The sequence below is a fragment of the Salvelinus sp. IW2-2015 genome, unplaced genomic scaffold, assembly GCF_002910315.2.
Source record: "Salvelinus sp. IW2-2015 unplaced genomic scaffold, ASM291031v2 Un_scaffold775, whole genome shotgun sequence".
Taxonomy (NCBI): Eukaryota; Metazoa; Chordata; class Actinopteri; order Salmoniformes; family Salmonidae; genus Salvelinus; species Salvelinus sp. IW2-2015.
This window is the reverse complement of record NW_019942608.1, coordinates 250837-271573: the sequence shown is the minus strand read 5'-3', so window position 1 is coordinate 271573 and position 20737 is coordinate 250837. Positions and strand designations below refer to the sequence as shown.

Below are 20737 nucleotides of genomic sequence, written 5' to 3'. Positions count from 1 at the left end.
TGTGTAGATTGCTGAGAATGTTTTATTTATTTAATCCATTTTGAATTCAGGCTGTAACATGACAAAATGTGGAATAAGTCAAGGGGTATGAATACTTTCTGAAGGCACTGTAATTGTATGTGTGGGGTACAGAGATGAGGTAGTCATAAAAAAAATCATGTTAAACACTATTATTATTATTATATTATTTAATGTCAAGCAAATTTTTACTCTTGAACTTAATTTAGGTTTGCCATAACAAAGTGTTGAATACTTATTGACTCAAGGCATTTCAGCTTTTCCTTTTTTATTAATTTGTAAAAGTTTCTAAAAATATAATTCCACTTTGACATTATGCGGTATTGTGTGTAGGCAAGTGACAAAAGGTTTCAATTTAATACATTTTAAATCCAGGCTGTAACACAACAAAATGTGGAAATAGTGTGTGAATTTTCCGAAGGCACTGTATACAAAACTATTAATTCAAATATTTATATGTGTAATAAAGTACCACATTTGTATCTGACCCTAACCCAACCCTAAACCTAGCTGTAGCACTAATCCTAGCCTGAAACAAGTCTTTCACCTTCAAGGCCAAACAATGAGTGATCAGCCTATTTCTGTGATGACCAGTGGATCTGAGTTCTTCTTCCCATTCAGAAGATGTGGGCTGAGATATGGATACATTTCCCCAGTGAAGGAATACCCAGTGAAAGAATATATATGAGCCTTAGCTTCCACATCATAAAAAGACACCAACCCTTCCTCATAATCCACAAACACCCCCACCTTCTGGGGTTTCTCCATCAGTGACAAGAGAAAAGGAGGGTCCCCCAAGGCTCCGTATTGGGCCCCATTATAATGCACTATTGCCCAGTAACCATTAGTAGGATTCACAGAGAGTTGCCCCTTCCTGTTGGCATCTCCTCTTGCAATTCCCAGATCCCAACCCGTCTTGTTCCCGACATCCACCTCCCAGTATGATCTCCCAGACGTTAACATGTTGTGCCCCAGGACGCTGCCGAAGTGATCAAAGCGATCCGGACGGTCAGGGAGGTCCTGTATCTTCCCTCCGTCTCTCACCTCTTTCCCGTCCTCAGAGAGAACCAGCTGTATGTTGGCTGTGTCTGGGTCCAGGGTCACATCAACTGAATAATATGAGATATAGACGTTATTGTTATGACAAGATACAGCACAGTATTTGGGCATGTACAAGGCCTATCAGTTGGCCTGAATGAAGTTAAAATGTGGCCTACTACAAAGTGAATGTGGTTGAGATAAAAATATGTATATGTATGCTAATGAAGATTGAAGTCTTTATATACTAATGTATCTCTACCCTGAAATGTAACAATACACACCTGCAAACTTCAGGATCCTCTCAAGCTCTGTGGAAGAAACACATTTTTGGGCCTTCATGGTCAATTGTAGTATGACAAAGCTAAACAAAGAATACAGCAATGTATGCAGATTATATGTCTAAAATGTACAGTGCATTCGAAAAGTTTTCAGACCCCTTTGACTTTTTCCACATTTTGTTACCTTACAGCATTTTTCTCAAATGGATTCAATTGTTTTTTCCCCTAATCAATGGGGGGACCATACCCCATAATGACAAAGCAAAAACAGGTTTTCTGTTTTTTTTGCCAAAAAAATATGAAATATCACATTTATTGTTCGATCGGGTTCAAGTCCAGGCACTGGCTGGGCCACTCAATGACATTCAGAGACTTGTCCCGAAGCCACTCCTGCGTTATCTTGGCTGCGTCCTACGGGTTGTTGTCCTGTGCTTTGGAGCAGGTTTTCATCAAGGATCTCTCTGTACTTTGCTCCGTTCATCTTTCCCTCGATCCTGACTAGTCTCCCAGTCTCTGCCGCTGAAAAACATCCCCACAGCATGATGCTGCCACCACCATGCTTTACCGTAGGGATGGTGCCAGGTTTCCACCAGGTGTAACGGTTAGCATTCAGGCCAAAGAGTTCAATCTTGTTTTCATCAGACCAGATAATCTTGTTTCTCATGGTCTGATTCCTTTAGGTGCCTTTTGGCAAACTCCAAGCGGGCTGAAATGTACTTTTAACTGAGGATTGGCTACCGTCTGGCCACTCTACCATAAAGGCCTGATTGGTTGAGTGCTACAGAGATGGTTATCCTTCTGGAAGGTACTCCCATTTCCACAGAGGAACTCCGGAGCTCTGTCAGAGTGACCATTGGGTTCTTGGTCACCTGCCTGACCAAGGCCCTTCTCCTCGATTGCTCAGTTTGGCTGGGCGGTCAGCTCTAGGAAGAGTCTTGGTTGTTCCAAACTTCTTCCATTTAAGAATGATGGAGGCCACTGTGTTCTTGGGGACCTTCAATTCTGCAGACATTTTTTGGTACCCTTCTCCAGATCTGTGCCTCGACACAATCCYGTCTCGGAGCTCTACAGACAATTCCTTCGACCTCATAACCATGAGTGGTTTGGTTTTTGAATGGTTTTTGCTCTGATATGCACTGCCAACTGTGGGACGTTATATAGACAGGTGTGTGCCTTTCCAAATCATGTACAATCAATTGAATTTACCACAGGTGGACTCCAATCAAGTTGTAGAAACATCTCAAGGCGGATCAATTCTAACAGGATACACCTGAGCTCAATTTCGAGTCTCATAGCAAAGGGTCTGAATATTTAAGTAAATAAGGTACAAATAAATTAGCTAAAAAAAATCGAAAACCTGTTTTCGTTTGGACATTATGGCGTATTGTGTGTAGATTGATGAGGAAATGTTCTTATTTAATCCATTTTAGAAAAAAGTCTGTAACGTAACAAAATGTGGAAATAGTCAAGGGGTCTGAAGACTTTCCGAATGCACCGTATATGTATGGTTTTCAACACTGTCTTCATCTTACCGATCGAGGAGAGCTTCTCAAGCTCCTGCTCAATTTTCTCCATCATGGCTGAGCAGCTGCTTCTCATGGTACCAAAGGAGACTTTAGTATCAAGCGAGACCTCAGTCCAGTCTCTACCATCACCCAGCCCCAACAGAGATGGGAAGGTCTGGTGGAGAGACAGATGGAGAGGAAAGAGAGAGGGAAAAAAGAGACAGTCACAGAGAAAGATGATTCAACGGTTTTATTTCATATATATCATTATAGTGTATAATTATATAAATCATATTCGGAAAACAATTTGACAGACAATAGACAGCCAGTCCAGTACAATCCATGCATTTCACACATACTGGTACACAAACACATGCGTCAACCAACTTAGGAACAGCTTGCAGGCTGTTCAATCACTTTAGCCCAATACAGAGTGTGAGCAGCTTGTAGGCTGTTCAGTCAACGAGAGTGATACAGTGCAGTGCCGGGAGGAATCATTTGTGGATGATCTATGCCGCTCACAGAGCAAAAGGGTTAACGTTCAAGTAAAGTCGCTCACCTGCAGAAAGTGAATGTGATCCTCTAGGTTAGCAACGTCCTCCAGCTGAACGATGATGTCTCTCAGCTGTCTGATCTCTCTCTGCAGCTCTTGGGTGAGTTCTTCTGCCTCTCGCTCCACGTCCTGTTGCCTCTTCTCCAGGGGCCTGAGAGCCTCTCGCTGGGTCTCCTCTACAGCTGTCATCACCACTTCAAACACAGAGTCTATCTCCCTCCTCTCCCTGTCCAGTCGGGCCTAAAGGGATAGACGGTGGACCACAACTCAGTATCACCTCAATGTCTATCTCATTCCCTCGCTGTCTGTCTCACTTTTCTCTTGACTTTTCTCCGTGCTTGTCTCACTGTCTGTGCGTGTACAGTATGTCTCATGTCTCCAGCTCTCTTTCTGTATGCATGTCTCACACTCTGTATCTCTTGTCCCTCTCTATGTGCAACAGGTCTCTCTGTCTCACGTTGAACTATCTCGCTGTTACGGTGCTCCACCTCCGTATCTGCATGTGGACTTGTAGTACCTCACTCTGACTCACACAAGACTCGACTTGCAGGCATATAACTAATGTATTTGTGCATGCAGTCCAGTTTTTTTTTTACTATCTTTGCTCTCGCTCTCTCGCTCTTCTTGTAGAGCACTGTTACAGCACAGCTCTGTGCTTGCAGGTAGACATGTAGTACCTCACTCTGAATCACTCAGGACTCACCTTGCAGAGGTCCATGGATTCCCTGATCTCCTCCACCTTTCTCTCTCTCTCCAGGATCCTTTCCTGCGTCTCAGCCAGGCTGCTGCCCAGCTCACCCTTGGAAATTAAAAAACACGGAAAGAAAAGGAATTATACATGAGTTTATCCTTATTAATGTAATTTAATGTAATAATCACTCAATACACACTCTCCTTCAGGCTCACCCAATACTATACACATAGCCATCGTGGAACCCTTAGGAATTACGACCTCACCTTCTTCTTGTCCCACTCCGTTTCTGTGGAGACGACCTCGTGACCCTCCTCCATGCAGAGGGCACAGACACAACGCCCCTCCGCCCTGCTGTACAACTCCAGGGGTCGACCATGGGTCAGACAGGCCCTCCCATCCAGGTCATCCACAGGGGCCACCAACCTATGTATACATTTTTACACTTTCCAATCAAGAAAAGTAAGAATAAACAACAAGTGTATCCAAGTGTGTTTTCTGGTGTTATTTCCTATTATGTAAATGTTGAGTTTCTTGAAGTTTTTTGGTATGAACTGTGATTAAGAATCAACAAAGTCAAAGTCCACCTGTGGCCCTTCAGCCTGTCTGCAGAGGTGTGGGTTTGCAGGTGAGTCTCGCAGTATGAGGCCAGGCACAGCAAGCAGGACTTATGGGCCTTGAGTTTCCTCTCAGTGCAGACATCACAGGCCACCTCGCCCAAGGCTCCGGAATACTCCCCTGGCTTCCTTTCCTGGGCCTTCTTCAGTTCTTGGATTAGGGACCTGAGGATGATGTTCACCTGTGGGTAATATTGTATTGCGCTATTATGCTTTGTTTATCCATTCATTATTCAATCTAATACAACTTTATCGATCACCTCAGGGACAATTAAGAAAAGCAAGTCAGTTTTTTTATTCCTTATTTTATCAGGTGAGTTGACTGATAATACTATATTATTTACATCAATGACTGACGGAAAGTTATAAAACATAGTCAAAATATATACTTAACCTACAAAATATATAAGCAAGCAAAAAACACAAACAATAGAAAATGTAATAGAAACATAAGATCGAGCATCGAATCATAAGAAACACATTCTTCCTTAAAAAGGTCCTCAGGTAGCCGTCTGAACTGCCTCAGAGGCACCAATTCCTCCAATTTCAGCAAACTCGGTAGACTCAGGCGTACTCAACTCTTACCCTAGGAGGTCCGGAGACCGCTGGTTTCCTGTTCTACCTCAAAATTCATCTCACACACCTGGTGTCCCAGGTCTAAATCAGTCCCTAGTTAGAGGGGAACAATGTAAAAATGCAATGGAACTGACTTCGAGGTCCAGAGTTGAGTTCGAGGGCTGTAGACCATTCCATAAGCAAGGGGCAAAATAGCTAAAGGCAGATTTACCTAACTCTGTCGAGATCTAAAGGATCTCCAGGGTGAGCCATCCCTGAGACCGTGTCTGATTTCTGTAGGATAACAGAGAAGTGAGGTACGGTGATCGTTTACGCAAGAGGGATATATAAACAAAAAAAAATTGCAATGCATCTATGAAACTTCAAAGATGGCCAGTCTACTTCCTGGTACAGAGTTCAGTGATGTGTGCTGAAACTATCACCCGTAATTAAAAAGTGTAATGCAGAAACTGCATCCAGTGGCTTCAATAGAGTGGCAGCTGAGTTCATATAGATGATATCGCCGTAGTCTAAGACAGGAGTGAATGTCGACTGAATTATTTGTTTTCTGCTATTGAACGAAAGGTATGACATATTCCATTAAAAGAAGTCCGTTCTCAACTAACTCATCTACATGCTTTTGGAAGGAAAGCCTATCATAAATCTAGACGCCCAGATATGTATAAGCGGTGACACGATCAATGAGGGAACCATCCAATGTATGTATGCATAAATCATCAGACACATTTTTGTGATTTGAAAAAGTCCATATACTTGGTTTTACCTGCATTACGTACCAATTTCAATTCAACGAAGGTTACAAGTGTCATTATCAACACATCCTCCACATAATTTTTTTTGTACACAACAGACATCATTCCCCAATACAATACATCCTCCCCAATCACATTTGATGTATTTATGTTGATGTAAATACTGCCAACTAGTGGGGGAAATGGCTGAGACAGGATGTGTTATATTGAGTTTTTCTAGCACTTAAAATGCCTGGACTGCCTTGTTACTTGTGGGTTTCTCCATAAATGCATCTTGAAGAAGAAGAGTAATATTTCACCTGCGGGTTACTCCTCAGATGCTCCTTGCAGAGGGGGCACGCGAGGTCATTCAAGTGGAGGTTGCGGCCCAGGCAGGACTGGCAGAAGCTGTGGCCACAGTGGGTGGTGACGGGGTTTTCAAACAGGTCCAGACAAATAGAGCAGTAGAGATGGTGCTTGATCAGAATAGGAGTGTCCATGTTGACGGAGTGTAAGGAAGACGAGGCCATGTCTGGAGCTGGAGTCCTTTAACCTGTCAATATCAAATATTTCAGAGAGTGTTTGTTGTCTGCAATTTGGATCTTCAGTTGATTGGACTGTTGGAGTCAGACTGTTGGAGGCTGGATCTTCAGTTGAAATTGGGGTTGTTGGAGATACACTATTTATCAATAATACCCTGCTGAAAAACACCCAGCATTGACCAGCTGATCATGCTGGTAGCAAGCGGATTCTTGTGACTTCACTGTGTTTTAGACAATGATGACCAGCATATGCTGGTGATGCTGGTAGATGGTAGTTTAGAAAAATGTATGTTATTTATCGTTGTGTAGCACAAGACRAATTAATTAATTAATCAATATACATATAAAAACAGATATTGAAAAAAATCTAGCTCCGAAAGAGCATGCTGGGAAATATGAGAATGATAGGTGTGGTTTTGCCAGCTAGACCATGCTGGTCGCTTGGAATCCAAACCGGCTGCGCGCGTGCGCCATCGTGCATAAATGTATTTTGTCCCCCACACCAAACGCGATCACGACTTATATTAATTAGGCGACAGGTCGAAAAGCATTAAACATTTGTGGCAATTCAGCTAGTTAGCTTGCACTTGCTAGCTAATTTGTCCTGGGATATAAACATTGAGCTGATATAAACACATAAACACATAAAACGGTCAACCGAATCGTTTCTAGTCATCTCTCTTCCTTCCAGGCTTTTTCCTTCTCTTGACTTTATATTGCGATTGGCAACTTTCATAAATTAGGTGCATTACCGCCACTGACATCGTTGTCTTTCAGTCACCCACATGGGTCTAACCAATGAGGAGATGGCACGTGGTACCTGCTTCTACAAACCAATGAGGAGATGGGAGAGGCAGGACTTGTGGGTGTGGGTGCATTTATTGAATAACATAGATTTCTAAATTTATTTTGCACGCGACGCGAGCGGTGTGGTTGGTTCAGGGTTTGTTTTGATATTTTAACCTGCGTGTCGTGATCGCGTTTGGTGTGGGGGGACAAAATACATTTATGCACGATGGCGCATGCGCACAGCCGGTTTGGGTTCTATGTTACAGGCTGACCACACCGCTCGTGTCACGTGCGCGAGCGTTGCAAAATAAATGTAAAAATCTATGTTATTAAATTATTGCACCCACACTGCTCGCGCGCGCTAACGAGCGTCTGCGTTGCCAAGGGCTAAAATAGAAATCAGTTCTATTTCTGACGCAGATCGCGCTGCAAGTCCTGCCTCTTCCATCTCCTCATTGGTTTATAGAAGCGGGTACCCACGTGCCATCTCCTCATTGGTTATACCCACGTGGGAGACTGAAAGATGAACGATGTCAGTGTCGGTAATGCACCTAATTTATGGAAGTTGCCATTCGCAATATAAAGTCAAGAGAAGAAAAATCCTGGAAGGAAGAGAGATAACTAGAAATGATTCGGTTTACCGTTTTATGTGTGGATTAAATGGCGGAGTAGAGGACCTTGTGCCTTTCAGGTAAAATAACAACTCAATGTTTATATCCCAGGACAAATTAGCTAGCAAGTGCAAGCTAACTAGCTAAATTGCCATAAATGTTTAATGCTTTTCGACCTGTCCCCAAATTAATATAATTGGTTCAGAGTTTGTTTTTATATTTTAACCTGCGTGTCGTGATCGCGTTTGGTGTGGGGGGAGAAAATAAAATTATGCACGATGGCGCACTCGCGCAGCCGGTTTGGGTTCCGTGTTAGACCATGCTGGACCAGTATAGACCCACATGGACCAGCATCACCAGCCTAAACTTGTCACCAGCATACCAGCTTGACCAGCTAGTCGACCAGCCTAACCAGCTAGATGATGCTGGTCGGCCAGCATAAGCAGTTAGAACATGCTGGTCATACCAGCTTGAACAGCATCAGAACAGCATGGACCAGCATAGACCATCTTGAAACTTAGTCGGGTATATGCTGTTTTTTTCAGCAGGGTAAGTATTCATCATTCACTGAGACTAAAAGCATATCAGCGACGTCATCTCTTTCCAATGTGGGCTCTCAAGTTTTGATGAAAGGAAGGAGTTTATGTACATTCTTGGTCTTACTTTTAACTACCCACAAGTCACAATTTTGGAGATTCTGGAAGGTAGTGCACCACTGAATTACAGTGAATTACTGCCCTCTGGTGGTAGGAGTAAGGTAAACTCTAGAGTACATTGTCTATTGAAGGTATTTGAATTAGCCAAATGAGAGTGAGCAGTGAGCACACAGACATGTGGGTTTGCCCACAGATGGTCTGACTGGCACACCTAGGTAATGAGACAAGCCCGAAGGCACTTGTGTACCTACAGTAACTTCCGTATCACAATAATCAGAACACAATAAAGAATAAAACAACCACAAACAGGAAACATAATAACAGTATATGATAGAAGTGTACTTTTTTATATGTTTTGACTATATTTTAAGGAGTTATTAAATAAGGGAAATTGTGGACTGGACTTGATACAGAAATGAGAAAAACATTGAAGTGATTATTGTAATGGGTCAAAATGTACAATAAGTATACCTATGGTACAGTACCTTATTTCATCTCATTTATTACATGTATAAGCATTGTACATGTCAATCATACTTACATTGTACATCATCAACCAACAACAATCAATTACAAATGACATGTATACCTAATTTCTTGACAGTAGCATGATGTACACTTAAAAGTAATACAATCTGTTATATATGCAACAACAACAAAAATATTGCCAGTACCTTTCAGATGATGTGAACTTCCTTCACTCTGGGCTCATATGGGCATCCTTTACTTTGTCACGTTCTTTTTCTCCCTCGAGTTTCATTTCAGCTAAAATAATGACCAGTTCCCTTTCCGTGAAGGAGGTATGTCTTCATCGGTAGTAGACTTGGCCTATGCATGTCTGTGTGGAAAACCTGTTTATGTGTGTGTTTCAGAGGAGTCTGGTGGGAGGAGCACGGGCTCATTGTAATGCCTGCAATGGAGTTAAATGGAACGGTATCAAACACAAACATATGGAAACCACGTTTGACTCGATTCCATGTATTCCATTCCAGCCATTACAGTGAGCCCGTCCTCCTATAGCTACTTCCATCAGTTTCCTCTGTTTCTTTTACTTGAGAATTGAAAGTCAAACACCTTTCCATTAGGTTAACGACAGGCTACACTATTTACTTAATCCAATGACAAACTCTGCTAAATGCACAATCACAAATTGGTACAACCCTGCATAATACTTGATTTATACTTTCTCTGGCACAGTACTAAACATTTTGAATAAATTATAAGATAAATGATATATATATATATTTGAATAAATCACATTCACTTTTACTCTGGTCAAATTGTAACAAGACATAAATAATCAACCATGACTGTACACTGTGGATAGGATAGGCACAATGATGAACTCGACATAAACATAAACGATACCCATTAAAGTCGCACTTCCTTTGGTAAAAAAGTCAAGGTCACAATAAATAAATAGTTCCCGATATTTCTCATTGTAAAAATCACTTGAGGACAGACAAAAAGGTTGAATCACGTTAAACAATCAAAAATGTTCCTGAGTAAAAAGACATGTCTTATTTTAGAGGAGGCTCAATGTAGTTTTCTACTATCTTTTGAGGATATTTCTAGTTTCTCCTGTAGTTCTTGGATCAGGGACTTGATGATGTGTGACCAATCCTTGTAGTGTAGAGGAGTGGACAGTGATGGAAATCTCTATATGTAGAGGGGGGAAACCCGTCAAAAAGAGTAACAACTTGTTGTTTGGGCTTGTTTGTGTTGTGAAATTAAATCTCTATATATATGTTGGCCAAAAATGTTAACATTTGATTTATAAAGACAGGAAATGGGGACACTGACTTGTAGAAGGGTGAGGTGGTCCTCAGTGTGTGAGAGCTGCTCCAGCTCAGTGCTTCTCCTCTGTAGCTCAGTGATTTCCTGTTCCATCTCTTTGACGAACCCTTCAGCCCGCCTCTCTGCTGCTTTCTGCTTCTCTTCAGTCACTTCAACGAGCTCCACTGACTGTTGGAGGTCCTCCATCTTCTTCAGTCTCTCCTGGATCATCTGCTGAAACTTCATCATGGACTTCTTTAGCTTAACCTGTGGATGAATCAGTGCAATTCAATCAGAAAAACATACAATATCAGTCAACCCTCTAAGTTGGAAAAACATTTAAAATATCTATGGACTCAGTTAAATCAAATCTGCATTTTGGCCTAATGTTTAAAAACCCTGAATTGCTTACAGTACATACTGTATGTACGGATGTATGTACAGATTCTTACAGATACAGTATCTCTGAATGTTAGGTGTATGTTTTGTATGTTTATAAAAAATGATGTAATGACTGTGACGGAGAAGTTCGTCACTGGCAGCGGGCAGGATTTGGTCAACTAACACACCCACACTCATCTCCCCATCCCTGCTACGTTAGCAATGTGGGTCGACACAAGTTAAGTTAGCGATCTCAGTTCATTCATTACACACATCATTCTTACCTCCCTTCAGTAACAGTTTGGTATGGTATACAGAATTCGCAGACAAGCTTTCATGTTTAATTTAAGTGATGTTTTTTTGTACTTTTGTACTCAATGTTTTGGATCACCGCTCTACTTGTTTCGGTTTCTCTCTCCGTCTCTGTAGCTTCCGGGTATGCTGGAATAAGGACTACTACAAATGCTGACCCAGTGAGTCCTGTCCTTTGATCTTTTGAGCAATCTGTGTAAATGGCTACAAAATCTTGATACACAGTATCCAGACGTCTCTTATACAAATCAGACAGATCAACACCCTCCTCATCTTCCTATAGTTTCTCCAACACTTCTAGATCAACTTACGGAGGTGGGAGTAGCCGTGGCGGATTGATAGGAAAAGCTACCTTTAGACTAAACTCCCWTCCATACAGTCCCATCTCCTTCGCCTGGGTATTACCCAYCCACCCAAAGCTTGTGTTCCGTCTTCGCTCATGTTCCCTGCATGCCTGTAAAATCCCTTTCGCAGGATGAGACACCCCTTGTCCCGGTAGGTTGACCCAATAATTAAATTGCCAGCTGCGGTCTCCTAATCTGCAATGGCATATCCCCCATCTCCACCTGTAGTGCAGCCAATGGGGAGGTCTGAAATGTCCCACCACATACTCTTGAGTCCTTGCCCCTGTATGACATCTAGCCTTTCCAATGAGGTGCGGGCTGACGAACCATACGCTATACTGCCATAGTCTATTACAGATCGGATCAATGCAACATACATGGTTCTCGCTGAGGAACGCCCAGCCCCCCACACCTTCCCCATCAAACAGCACCTTCTTACACTTYCCCAYCACTCTCTCAATGTGTTCTGCCCAGGTCAGTCTCGTGTCAAATTATACCCCAAAGGAACCTAAAAGAAACCGCCCTCTCCAAGTTTTTCCTCATATAACCTCAAGCATACCTCATCTCTCACCTTCCTCCTGGTACAGAACATTAATGCCCACCGCTCTACCTCATCAATTGCTTCCTGTACCTTCCTGACTATGTATGGGGGGGGAAAATCCTCTCTTCCATAAGGCCCCATCATCTGCAAATAACGACCTCCCAATATCTGGCCGTACCTGAGAGTAAACGTCATTGATCATGATTGAGAACAACAGAGGACTAATCATGCTCCCCTGTGGTGTACCGTTGTCCACCAGGTAGCTGCCCCCAACCCCTCTTTTACGCTGCTGCTACTCTCTGTTTATCATATATGCATAGTCACTTTAACTATACATTCATGTACACATGTACACACTACCTTAATTGGTCCGACCAACCAGTGCTCCCGCACATTGGCTAACCGGGCTATCTGCATTGTGTCCCGCCACCCGCCACCCACCACCTGCCAACCCCTCTTTACGCTACTGCTACTCTCTTTTCATCATATATGCATAGTCACTTTAACCACATCTACATGTACATACTACCTCAATCAGCCTGACTAACCGGTCTGTATATAGCCTCGCTACTTTTATAGCCTCGCTACTGTTTTTCACTGCCTTTTTACTGTTGTTTTTATTTCTTTACTTACCTATTGTTCACYTAACACTTTTTTTGCACTATTGGTTAGTAAGCATTTCACTGTAAGGTCTACACCTGTTGTATTCGKTGCACGTGACAAATAAACTTTGTTTTGATAGAGACTTCCCCAAMCTCACCTGGATAGACCTTCCAAACAGGAAATCCTTTATCCAGTTGTATGTTCTTCCTCCTACCCCCATAATATCAAGCTTGATTAACAACCCCTCCTTCCACATCATATCATATGCCTGCTCCACATMAAAAAAGACAGCTACAAAAGTCTCCTTGTTCACCTGAGCCTTCCTGACCTCCGCTTCTAAGCAGAGCACTGGGTCCATAGTTTCCCTACCCTTCCTGAATCCACTCTGATTTGGTAATACTAGCCCCCTGCTCTCCAGGAAGTAAGTTAGGCTCTCCGTAATCAGACGTTCCATAGTCTTACATACATGTGATTTTAAAGCTATTGGCCGATAGGTTGTTGGCCTTGTTGGCTCCTTCCCTAGCTTCCGGATCGGTACCACTACTGCCTCCTTCCAGCTGCCTGGTAGTTTCCCCTCCTCCCACCCTCTGTTGTACAACACCAATACCTTATCCAGTGCCTCATCACTAAGATGGGCCAATATAACATAGCACACCTCATCTTTCCCAGGTGAAGGCAACCCAGCCTTACCCATTGTCCTTTTCATCTCAGCCATGGTAAATGGTGCATTCAACGCATCATTTACATCCTCTCTCCTATCCAGCACTCCAGGATGCTCCTCTCTCGTTCTCTTTCTCCCCCTACCCCTCCTCTGACAAATGTGCCAAGCTATGCTGTCATCTCTGCCTTCTCCTCGTCTGTTACTGCCACATCCTTCCCTCTCGTCAACACTGGATAATCCTACGCCCTTCTGACCCCACTCATCCTCTTAATCATCCCCCACAATTTTCCCCCCTCATATCTACCCGTCGCCCTTTCAATGGTGTCACAGAACCAACGTAACCTCTTTGCCTGATGGACAGTTCTCCTCACCGGGGCCTGGGCCTGCTTATACTGAATCAGATGTTGGMAGTTATGTGTCCTTTTCAGTACTCTAAATGCCCTGTTCCTACTCCTCACCAATGCCCCACATTCCTCCATCCACCATGGGACTGCTTTCCTCCTCGTCCTCCCTGAACTCTTAGGTATAGCCTCAGTAGCTGTCCCCACTAAAGCTGTTCTCACCCAATTATTCATACTATCCACATCCCCTCTCACATCCACCCGAGCCATCACCTGCTCACTCAACTCCTGAAACTGATCCCACTTTGTCCTTCCAAACACCCACCTGCCTACTCCATCCACTGACACCACCTGCTCCCTCCAGCCTACTGTGCATACTATGGGGTAATGCTCACTCCCTACTGTCAACTCCTCCCCATACCTCCCACTCACAGATTCCTGCCATGGCACTAAATACCAGAGTGAGGTCCAAGACAGACTTTTTCCCTCTGGCCACACCAGATTCTCCATCACTTGGCCATTTCCACCCCCCATTAAAATCTCCACACCACATGACCTTATTTATATCCTGGCCCTCTACCCTCTCCAGCACTTTCAGGTCCAATATCTGACAAAGATTGTAGTAGTTCACTACCACTAGCACCCCTCATCTCAACCACACCTCCACCACCACATATTCCTGTTCAATACCTTTGCCTAGCATCCTGTAAGGAAGTCGTTGCTTTATGAAGGTGCCCCCCCCCCGTCCCTACGAACCACTACATATCCCTGTATGATAAACTCCACAGTACATTTGAGCCATGTTTCCTGCACACAAATCACATCAGGCATGTCTACAATGAACTGCTTGAACTCCTGCCCTTAGCCAACAGGCTTTGAGCATTCCATTGTAGTACTGTCACAAAAACTAAGATCCAGTAATACATGACTCCATGACCTGAACTACGGCAATCGGGCTGGCTTTGTAGTGCCAGCCCGATTCATGTGAATGGGTGTTGAAATGTCAGTAGCTATAGGGTTATGTAAATGTGTTATATTGTGATATATTGTATTATGATAAACGAATTGCAAAGGTTCAATGAAGATATTTCTTGATATGTTTAGCTGAGTGGAAAATGTAGGCTTAATTAATTAACGAGTTCGGTATGTTCTGATGGGAGGGGCTTCCCCTACAAAATGAGCCTCTTTCAGTTCAAGGGGTGGAACTTTTTCATGAAGCTGTTCATTGAGCACTGGTTAGCTGTCCCCATAATGTATACTTTTGTGGCGGTACTGGTTTCTTTCAGAATCACTATGTAAACAAACACCCTTTGCACGGAAGCGCTTTTGCGGCTCCGCCAGCGTTTTATTTGGTAGAGTTTAAGTTAAATATAGGCTTAAGTTTGAGTTAAGGTTTTTCAGTTTAGCCTTCTGGCCTACTCTAMGTGACAGACTTGGTACATACAACTGTTGAATAATGCAATGTGAAAACTCAACATGCTAACTAATTTTCCACAAAAAAAACGTATTAATGTATTTGCCTTGCCTTCTTTTTTGTTGCTTCCATGGCGATGGTGACCACCCGATGACCCCTGTGATCAGTCTGGACACACATAGCACAGACGCAGGTCTGATCGCTCCGACAAAACCTGGCCAACCTCCTCCCGTGGAGTCTACAGACAGGCTCATCCAGGTTCTTCCACACAGTGACCAGTGGATGGCGCCCTAGAGCCGAGTCCCTGTAGTGAGGCTCCAGGTGCATCTCACAGTACGAGGCCAGGCACACCAGACATGACTTCACTGCTCTACACCGCTTTTCTGGACAGATATCGCAGGGCACYTCACCTGCTCTGAGTGCGGCTTGGTTTTCCTCCCACGGGGCAACATTATGTAGGGTTGGCTTCGTTTTTAGCTGTGGCCTGATAGGGGAAATGGTGTAAAAGTGTGTAAAAGTTGCACACACTCTATAGCTATGTACCCATTTTATACACATTCAACTATTGGGAGTTGAGCATTATATTAAGTGTGCAACTTTCTTTTTATTATATACTGTACTATTTCTTCAGTCAGCACCTCTCCTACTGTTTTGTGTGTGTGTGTCAATTTGTGCTTTTTACCTTATGGGGAAACATGTCATACAGAGGGGACACTGGCAGGCACCATGGAGTCTCCAGTACTCCCCGATACAGCCCAAGCAGAAGCGATGGCCACAGGGGATAGAGACTGGACTGGTGAAGTCATCTAGACAGATGCAGCATCGAGGCAGTGCAGACATCCCTGAGAATAGAACAGAATAAATGGATTTTTCCCGTGGAGGAACTTGTTTTTTTGGAGTGAAATCAGGAAACGGTATGGTACATGGGTATAGAAAACAATTTCCGGGATAAATTACCGTTGTTTGGAAGCATATCAGTTGGAGGATATTGGCTAMATTTTTATAGTTATTGTACAGATAAATAAAGGAAGGCGGCATCTGGGAATTGACACACTCATACGAGTGCAAGATCACAATGTCATCATAGTGATGGTTATAAAACGCCATGGCTGAGTCCCAAATGTCACCCTGTTCCCTATGGGCCCTGTTCAAATGTAGTGCACAATAAAGGGAATAGGGTTCCATTTAGGATGCATGCAGCCCCATATAAAGAAAAAGTGTTCCCGGGAACTGTGCGTTGTGTAACACTTTATAAATCCTCAGTGTAATCTGAACATTAGTGATAATGCTGCTTCCTCTGTGACTTGGAACAGAGATAGTTAACCCATTAGTGACTAGAGGCCATTGTACAGTAAACTGTCCATAGCCATTCATACAAACAAAACATACCACAGAACCGCTGAGACTCTTGAGACTACTTTAATAGTAACACTTTTTGGGCAGGTTTCCCGAACACAGATTMAACCGAGTCCTGGACTAAGTAGTACTTTTAATGGAGAATCTCCACAGAACATTTATTTTAGTTCTGAACTAGGCTTCAAAAAAGGGACAGCATCATCAACCACAACAGAACCAAATGACCACATACACATGTTAGATTGACAGCTTACTTTTATCAACTGTTCCTCCACCTCTGGCTCTAACTCCTTCTACAGGCACACACAGCATGACACCACAGTGTAGAAAAACATGAAATGAAAAGTACTTTCATTTATTAATACTAGTGATATTCATCTAATAATATAAATTATCCAAAACTCATTTTACCTACCAGCTCTGTACCAAGGATGACGAATTGTCAAGTCAGGTCCTAGGCTTACAGTGGCACAAGTGTGTATGTGCTATAAACTAGTGCTCTCACAAGGCGAGGGTACGCCTTGTCACTGCTGGTAAAGGGGAGGTACATTTGGACTCTGAACGAGCAGTATTGCAGCATCCTTATCCCACATTCTTATAAACATGTTCTTGTAAACATTCCCTAAAGTGGAGTTGTTCCTTCCTTGTTCACTCTAATCAGTTGTACTTTACCCTCTTGCAAATCTTACATATACAAAAAAAATGTTTTAAGTAAATAAGGCATCATTTCACACACATGTGATCTCAGCAGTGACAACTTGTAATTCCTTTCTAACCTTTATCATTGCTTGTTATGAGGAAACTAACCTCTGCCGAGTAACCAACAACTGGATTTTCCGGGTTTTGTACAGGATCTAGTTTCATGCGTTTCTCTTACGTCTGCTACGTTAGGTTATGAGGAAACAGATTCTACACCTCCGGATTTCAATATACTGTATAAGAGGAAATTAGTAAGGTGTGCCACGTCCTTTAATTTTGTGTAATATTGAGTTAACACCTTTTATGGTGTCTGTATCTTCACTTCGCAGTACTGGATAGAGCTCTCAACCTGTATTTGTACTTCTTTATCCAATCTATGAAAATGACCAACGTCTCAGACTTCTTTATCATGCTGTAGAGTTAAACACAAGGGTAAAGATTCCCGGCGGAGAACATGCCAAAGAATAAGTAGATGTGTGACTTTTCCAGCACGTCATAAAAAAGACACCTGTCCTTTCTCGTAATCCACACACACACACACACCGAATCTTCTCGGCTTGGGGTTCAGGTAGGTGGTGGTAAGTCTTTTTGACCGCCTTCTTCCGGTTGACAGTCTTCTTGGAAACCCCAACTCTTCTTGGAAACTCCAACTTCCCGCCTCCCAGCAACGGCGTCTAGAGTTGAAGCCCTTCTCTCCCAAGACCGCTGAGTTGTCAGTCAAAACCTTTTGGGTTGTCAGACACAGTCTGGGATATTTTGGTTTACTTTATTCGTGTCTTTCCTGGATGATCTAATGCACCTCTGCCTTCGTGGACCTATGGTCAACCTGTGGGAAATGCATGTAAATTATGCACGAAGACAACTGTTAGAGGGTTGAATTTCTTGCTTTATGCTTGGTTTCAATTCTCATTCGGAAATGCGACTGAGAACGAGATTTGGGTTTTGGAGGCATTCTTCGATGTGGGAAGCGCTTGTACTTTCACTCTACCAATACACTACACAGTTACAGTCACTCATCCTTCCAGATAACTTGAACAAGTCTAACCAGGTCTTGTATCTGGAAGGAGTTTAGACTAGCTAGCAAGCTAGCCAACTTTTTTCGCCAGTTTCAGCCGGCCGCTGTGCAACCATGGCAAAGTTGGTTTCACTTTGGATAGCCTGTCTCTGGGGCTAGTTAGAAACGGACAATATATTACACAGTGTAAATGGGATAATATTTTCACATCTTTTTGTTGTCTCAAATGCTTTCAACATTTGTATATGCATTTCTACAACTTATAGATGGTTTGGGGGTTTTAAGCAATTGACATTTGGAGCTATTGGCATTTATACTTTTTTAAACCATGGGCATTATGATCAGGTGGGCAGCTGTGGGCAGGTTTGAAATAAACCCAACCTAAGGAAAACTGTTATGGTTCCCTTCATTCTGTGACATATAAGTTATTCCTAATCATTTTACAAATCTCCGTTTTGGATGAGATTGACTTTGTTACCAAAATTATCCTATTTACACTTTGTAGTCAATTTTAATGCTAGAACGTTTGACTAACATCGATGCTACATATGCCGTTTTCTACCAGATAAGTTGTTTATTGCCTTCAGTTTTTCTTAAAGGAGAGATCTAGAAAATAATGATTGAATAAATCTAATACATTTCTTACCTTTTGTTTGACTCCCTTCTCAATGGGCACAGTATTGTGACACTTGTGGTCTGTCTCAGTACACAAAACATACACACAGTTCTGGCCACTCCTACAGAACAGCTCCAGGAGTCTTTCATGCTTCTTACACATCCTGTTCTCCACAGGGTCAATCAGCTCGTGTCTCTTCAGAGTCACCACTCTCTGATGAGGCTCCAGGTGAATCTCACAGTAAGAGGTCAGACACGCCAGGCAGGACTTAGGGGCCTTGAGCTTCCTTGTAGTACAAACATCACCAGCCATTTAACAGTGTTTGTGGAGACCTCAGGTTTCACATAGAACCGTTTCTTACATTTTGGACATTGGCATATCTCACTGTTATCCCAATGTCCACCAATACAGGCTTTGCAGAAGGTGTGGCCTTAAGGACTGGTAACTTGATCAGTGAACACATTCAGGCAGATAGAGCATTGGAACTGCTCTTCTGGCAGAAGGCTTCTGTCAACATTCAATGATGAAATCTCTGGGGTGGAGGGAGTATGTTATTATTACATTATTTTGTATCTTGATTCATCCATATACCTTTAGCACAGTATTGATGAGGTTGATAAGAAATTACGACAACCCAAATACTGTAAAATACCCATGTCAAATATGTAAAAACATATATGTACAACATTTTTAAGCAGATCAAGGTGAACTAGACTGCAAGCAAAGGCTTGTACCTGTATCATCAATAATACGACTGGTCTCCCTCCACCCTTTTGATAATGACTTACTGTGTGATTGTAACCCAACACCTCTAACCAATTAACCGAAACCTCAACATAAAAACATCCGTTTCTTCAACTTTATCAAAGCAAAATACAACAGAAAACAAGTAAAAAGTAAGCTGAAAAATGTAGGCATACCTGTTTTTTATGTTTCCATTAGCAAGATTTGTCTGGGCTCACATTTTATTACAATTTTTTTAATTTTTTAATTTATTAAGATGGAAATCATCAACAGAACATACAGTTGAAGTCGGAAGTTTACATAACGTTTTTCAACCACTCCACAAATGTCTGTCAACAAACTATAGTTTTGGCAAGTCGGTTAGGACATCTACTTTGTGCATGACACAAGTAATTTTTTCCAACAATTGCTTACAGACAGATTATTTCACTTATAATTCACTGTGGGTCAGATGTTTACATACGCTAAATTGAYTGTGCCTTTAAACATCTTGGAAAATTCCAGAAAATGATGTCATGGCTTTAGAAGCTTCTGATAGGCTAATTGACATCATTTGAGTCAATTGGAGGTGTACCTGTGGATGTATTTCAAGGCTTACCTTCAAACTCAGTGCCTCTTTGCTTGACATCATGGGAAAATCAAAAGAAATCAGCCAAGACCTCAGAAAACAATTGTAGACTTCCACAAGTCTGGTTCATCCTTGGGAGCAATTTCCAAGTGCCTGAAGGTACCACGTTCACCTGTAAAAACAATAGTATGCAAGTATAAACATCATGGGACCACGCAGCCGTCCTACCGCTCAGGAAGGAGATGTCTCCTAGAGATGAACATACTTTGGTGTGAAAAGTGCAAATCAATCCCAGAACAACAGCAAAGGACCTTGTGAAGATGCTGGAGGAAACAGGTACAAAAGTATCCATATCCACAGTAAAACGAGTCCTATATCGACATAGCCTGAAAGGCCGCTCAGCAAGGAAGAAGCCACTGCTCCAAAACCGCCATTAAAAAGCGAGACTACGGTTTGCAACTGCACATGGTGATAAAGATTGTAGTTTTTGGAGAAATGTCCTCTGGTCTGATGAAACAAAAATAGAACTATTCGGCCATAATGATCATCTTTATGTTTGGAGGAAAAAGGGGGAGGCTTGCAAGCCGAAGAACACCATCCCAACCGTGAAGTACGGGGGTGGCATCATCATGTTGTGGGGGTGCTTTGCTGCAGGAGGGGCTGGTGCACTTCACAAAATAGATGGCATGAGGAAGGACAATTATGTGGATATATTGAAGCAACATCTCAAGACATCAGTCAGGAAGTTAAAGCTTGGT

The 20737-nt window shown here is 42.6% G+C and overlaps 2 protein-coding genes and 1 pseudogene across 4 annotated transcripts; all 3 read right to left on the bottom strand.

Moving 5' to 3' along the window:
* Positions 1-265: 265 nt before the first annotated feature.
* LOC112068852 (E3 ubiquitin-protein ligase TRIM39) lies at positions 266-9370 on the bottom strand. The gene is made up of 9 exons (XM_024136067.2): positions 9283-9370; positions 6331-6563; positions 4674-4885; positions 4353-4512; positions 4099-4194; positions 3402-3635; positions 2870-3017; positions 1341-1367; positions 266-1127 (listed from the first exon to the last, which is right to left on the bottom strand). Exons 2-9 carry the CDS (start codon positions 6538-6540, stop codon positions 589-591), a joined length of 1626 nt encoding a protein of 541 aa, XP_023991835.1. The 5' UTR covers positions 6541-6563; positions 9283-9370; the 3' UTR covers positions 266-588.
* LOC112068853 (E3 ubiquitin-protein ligase TRIM47) lies at positions 9094-17880 on the bottom strand. Of its 3 annotated transcripts, XM_024136069.2 has the most exons (6): positions 16753-17880; positions 16592-16630; positions 15664-15823; positions 15093-15465; positions 10412-10651; positions 9094-10267 (listed from the first exon to the last, which is right to left on the bottom strand). In XM_024136069.2, the coding sequence occupies exons 3-6, from the start codon at positions 15819-15821 to the stop codon at positions 10145-10147; spliced, it is 894 nt and encodes a 297-aa protein (XP_023991837.1). In that variant the 5' UTR covers positions 15822-15823; positions 16592-16630; positions 16753-17880; the 3' UTR covers positions 9094-10144. The 3 variants fall into 3 exon arrangements, with proteins under 3 accessions (XP_023991837.1, XP_023991838.1, XP_023991836.1); XM_024136070.2 differs by lacking the exon at positions 16592-16630 and having other exon boundaries at positions 16749-17880; XM_024136068.2 differs by lacking the exon at positions 16592-16630 and having other exon boundaries at positions 16753-17879.
* LOC139023995 (E3 ubiquitin/ISG15 ligase TRIM25-like) overlaps positions 17827-20737 on the bottom strand; it is a 5915-nt pseudogene continuing 3004 nt past the window's right edge.

Coding starts and splice junctions, on each gene's coding strand:
- LOC112068852 (XM_024136067.2), bottom strand. CDS start 6,540: ATGGCCTCGTCTTCCTTACACTCCGTCAACATGGACACTCCTATTCTG. Junction 3,636..4,098: donor AATCCATGGACCTCTGCAAG/GTGAGTCCTGAG, acceptor CTATCCCTTTAG/GCCCGACTGGACAGGGAGAG. Junction 1,368..2,869: donor TGAGAAGCTCTCCTCGATCG/GTAAGATGAAGA, acceptor TTTCTTCCACAG/AGCTTGAGAGGATCCTGAAG.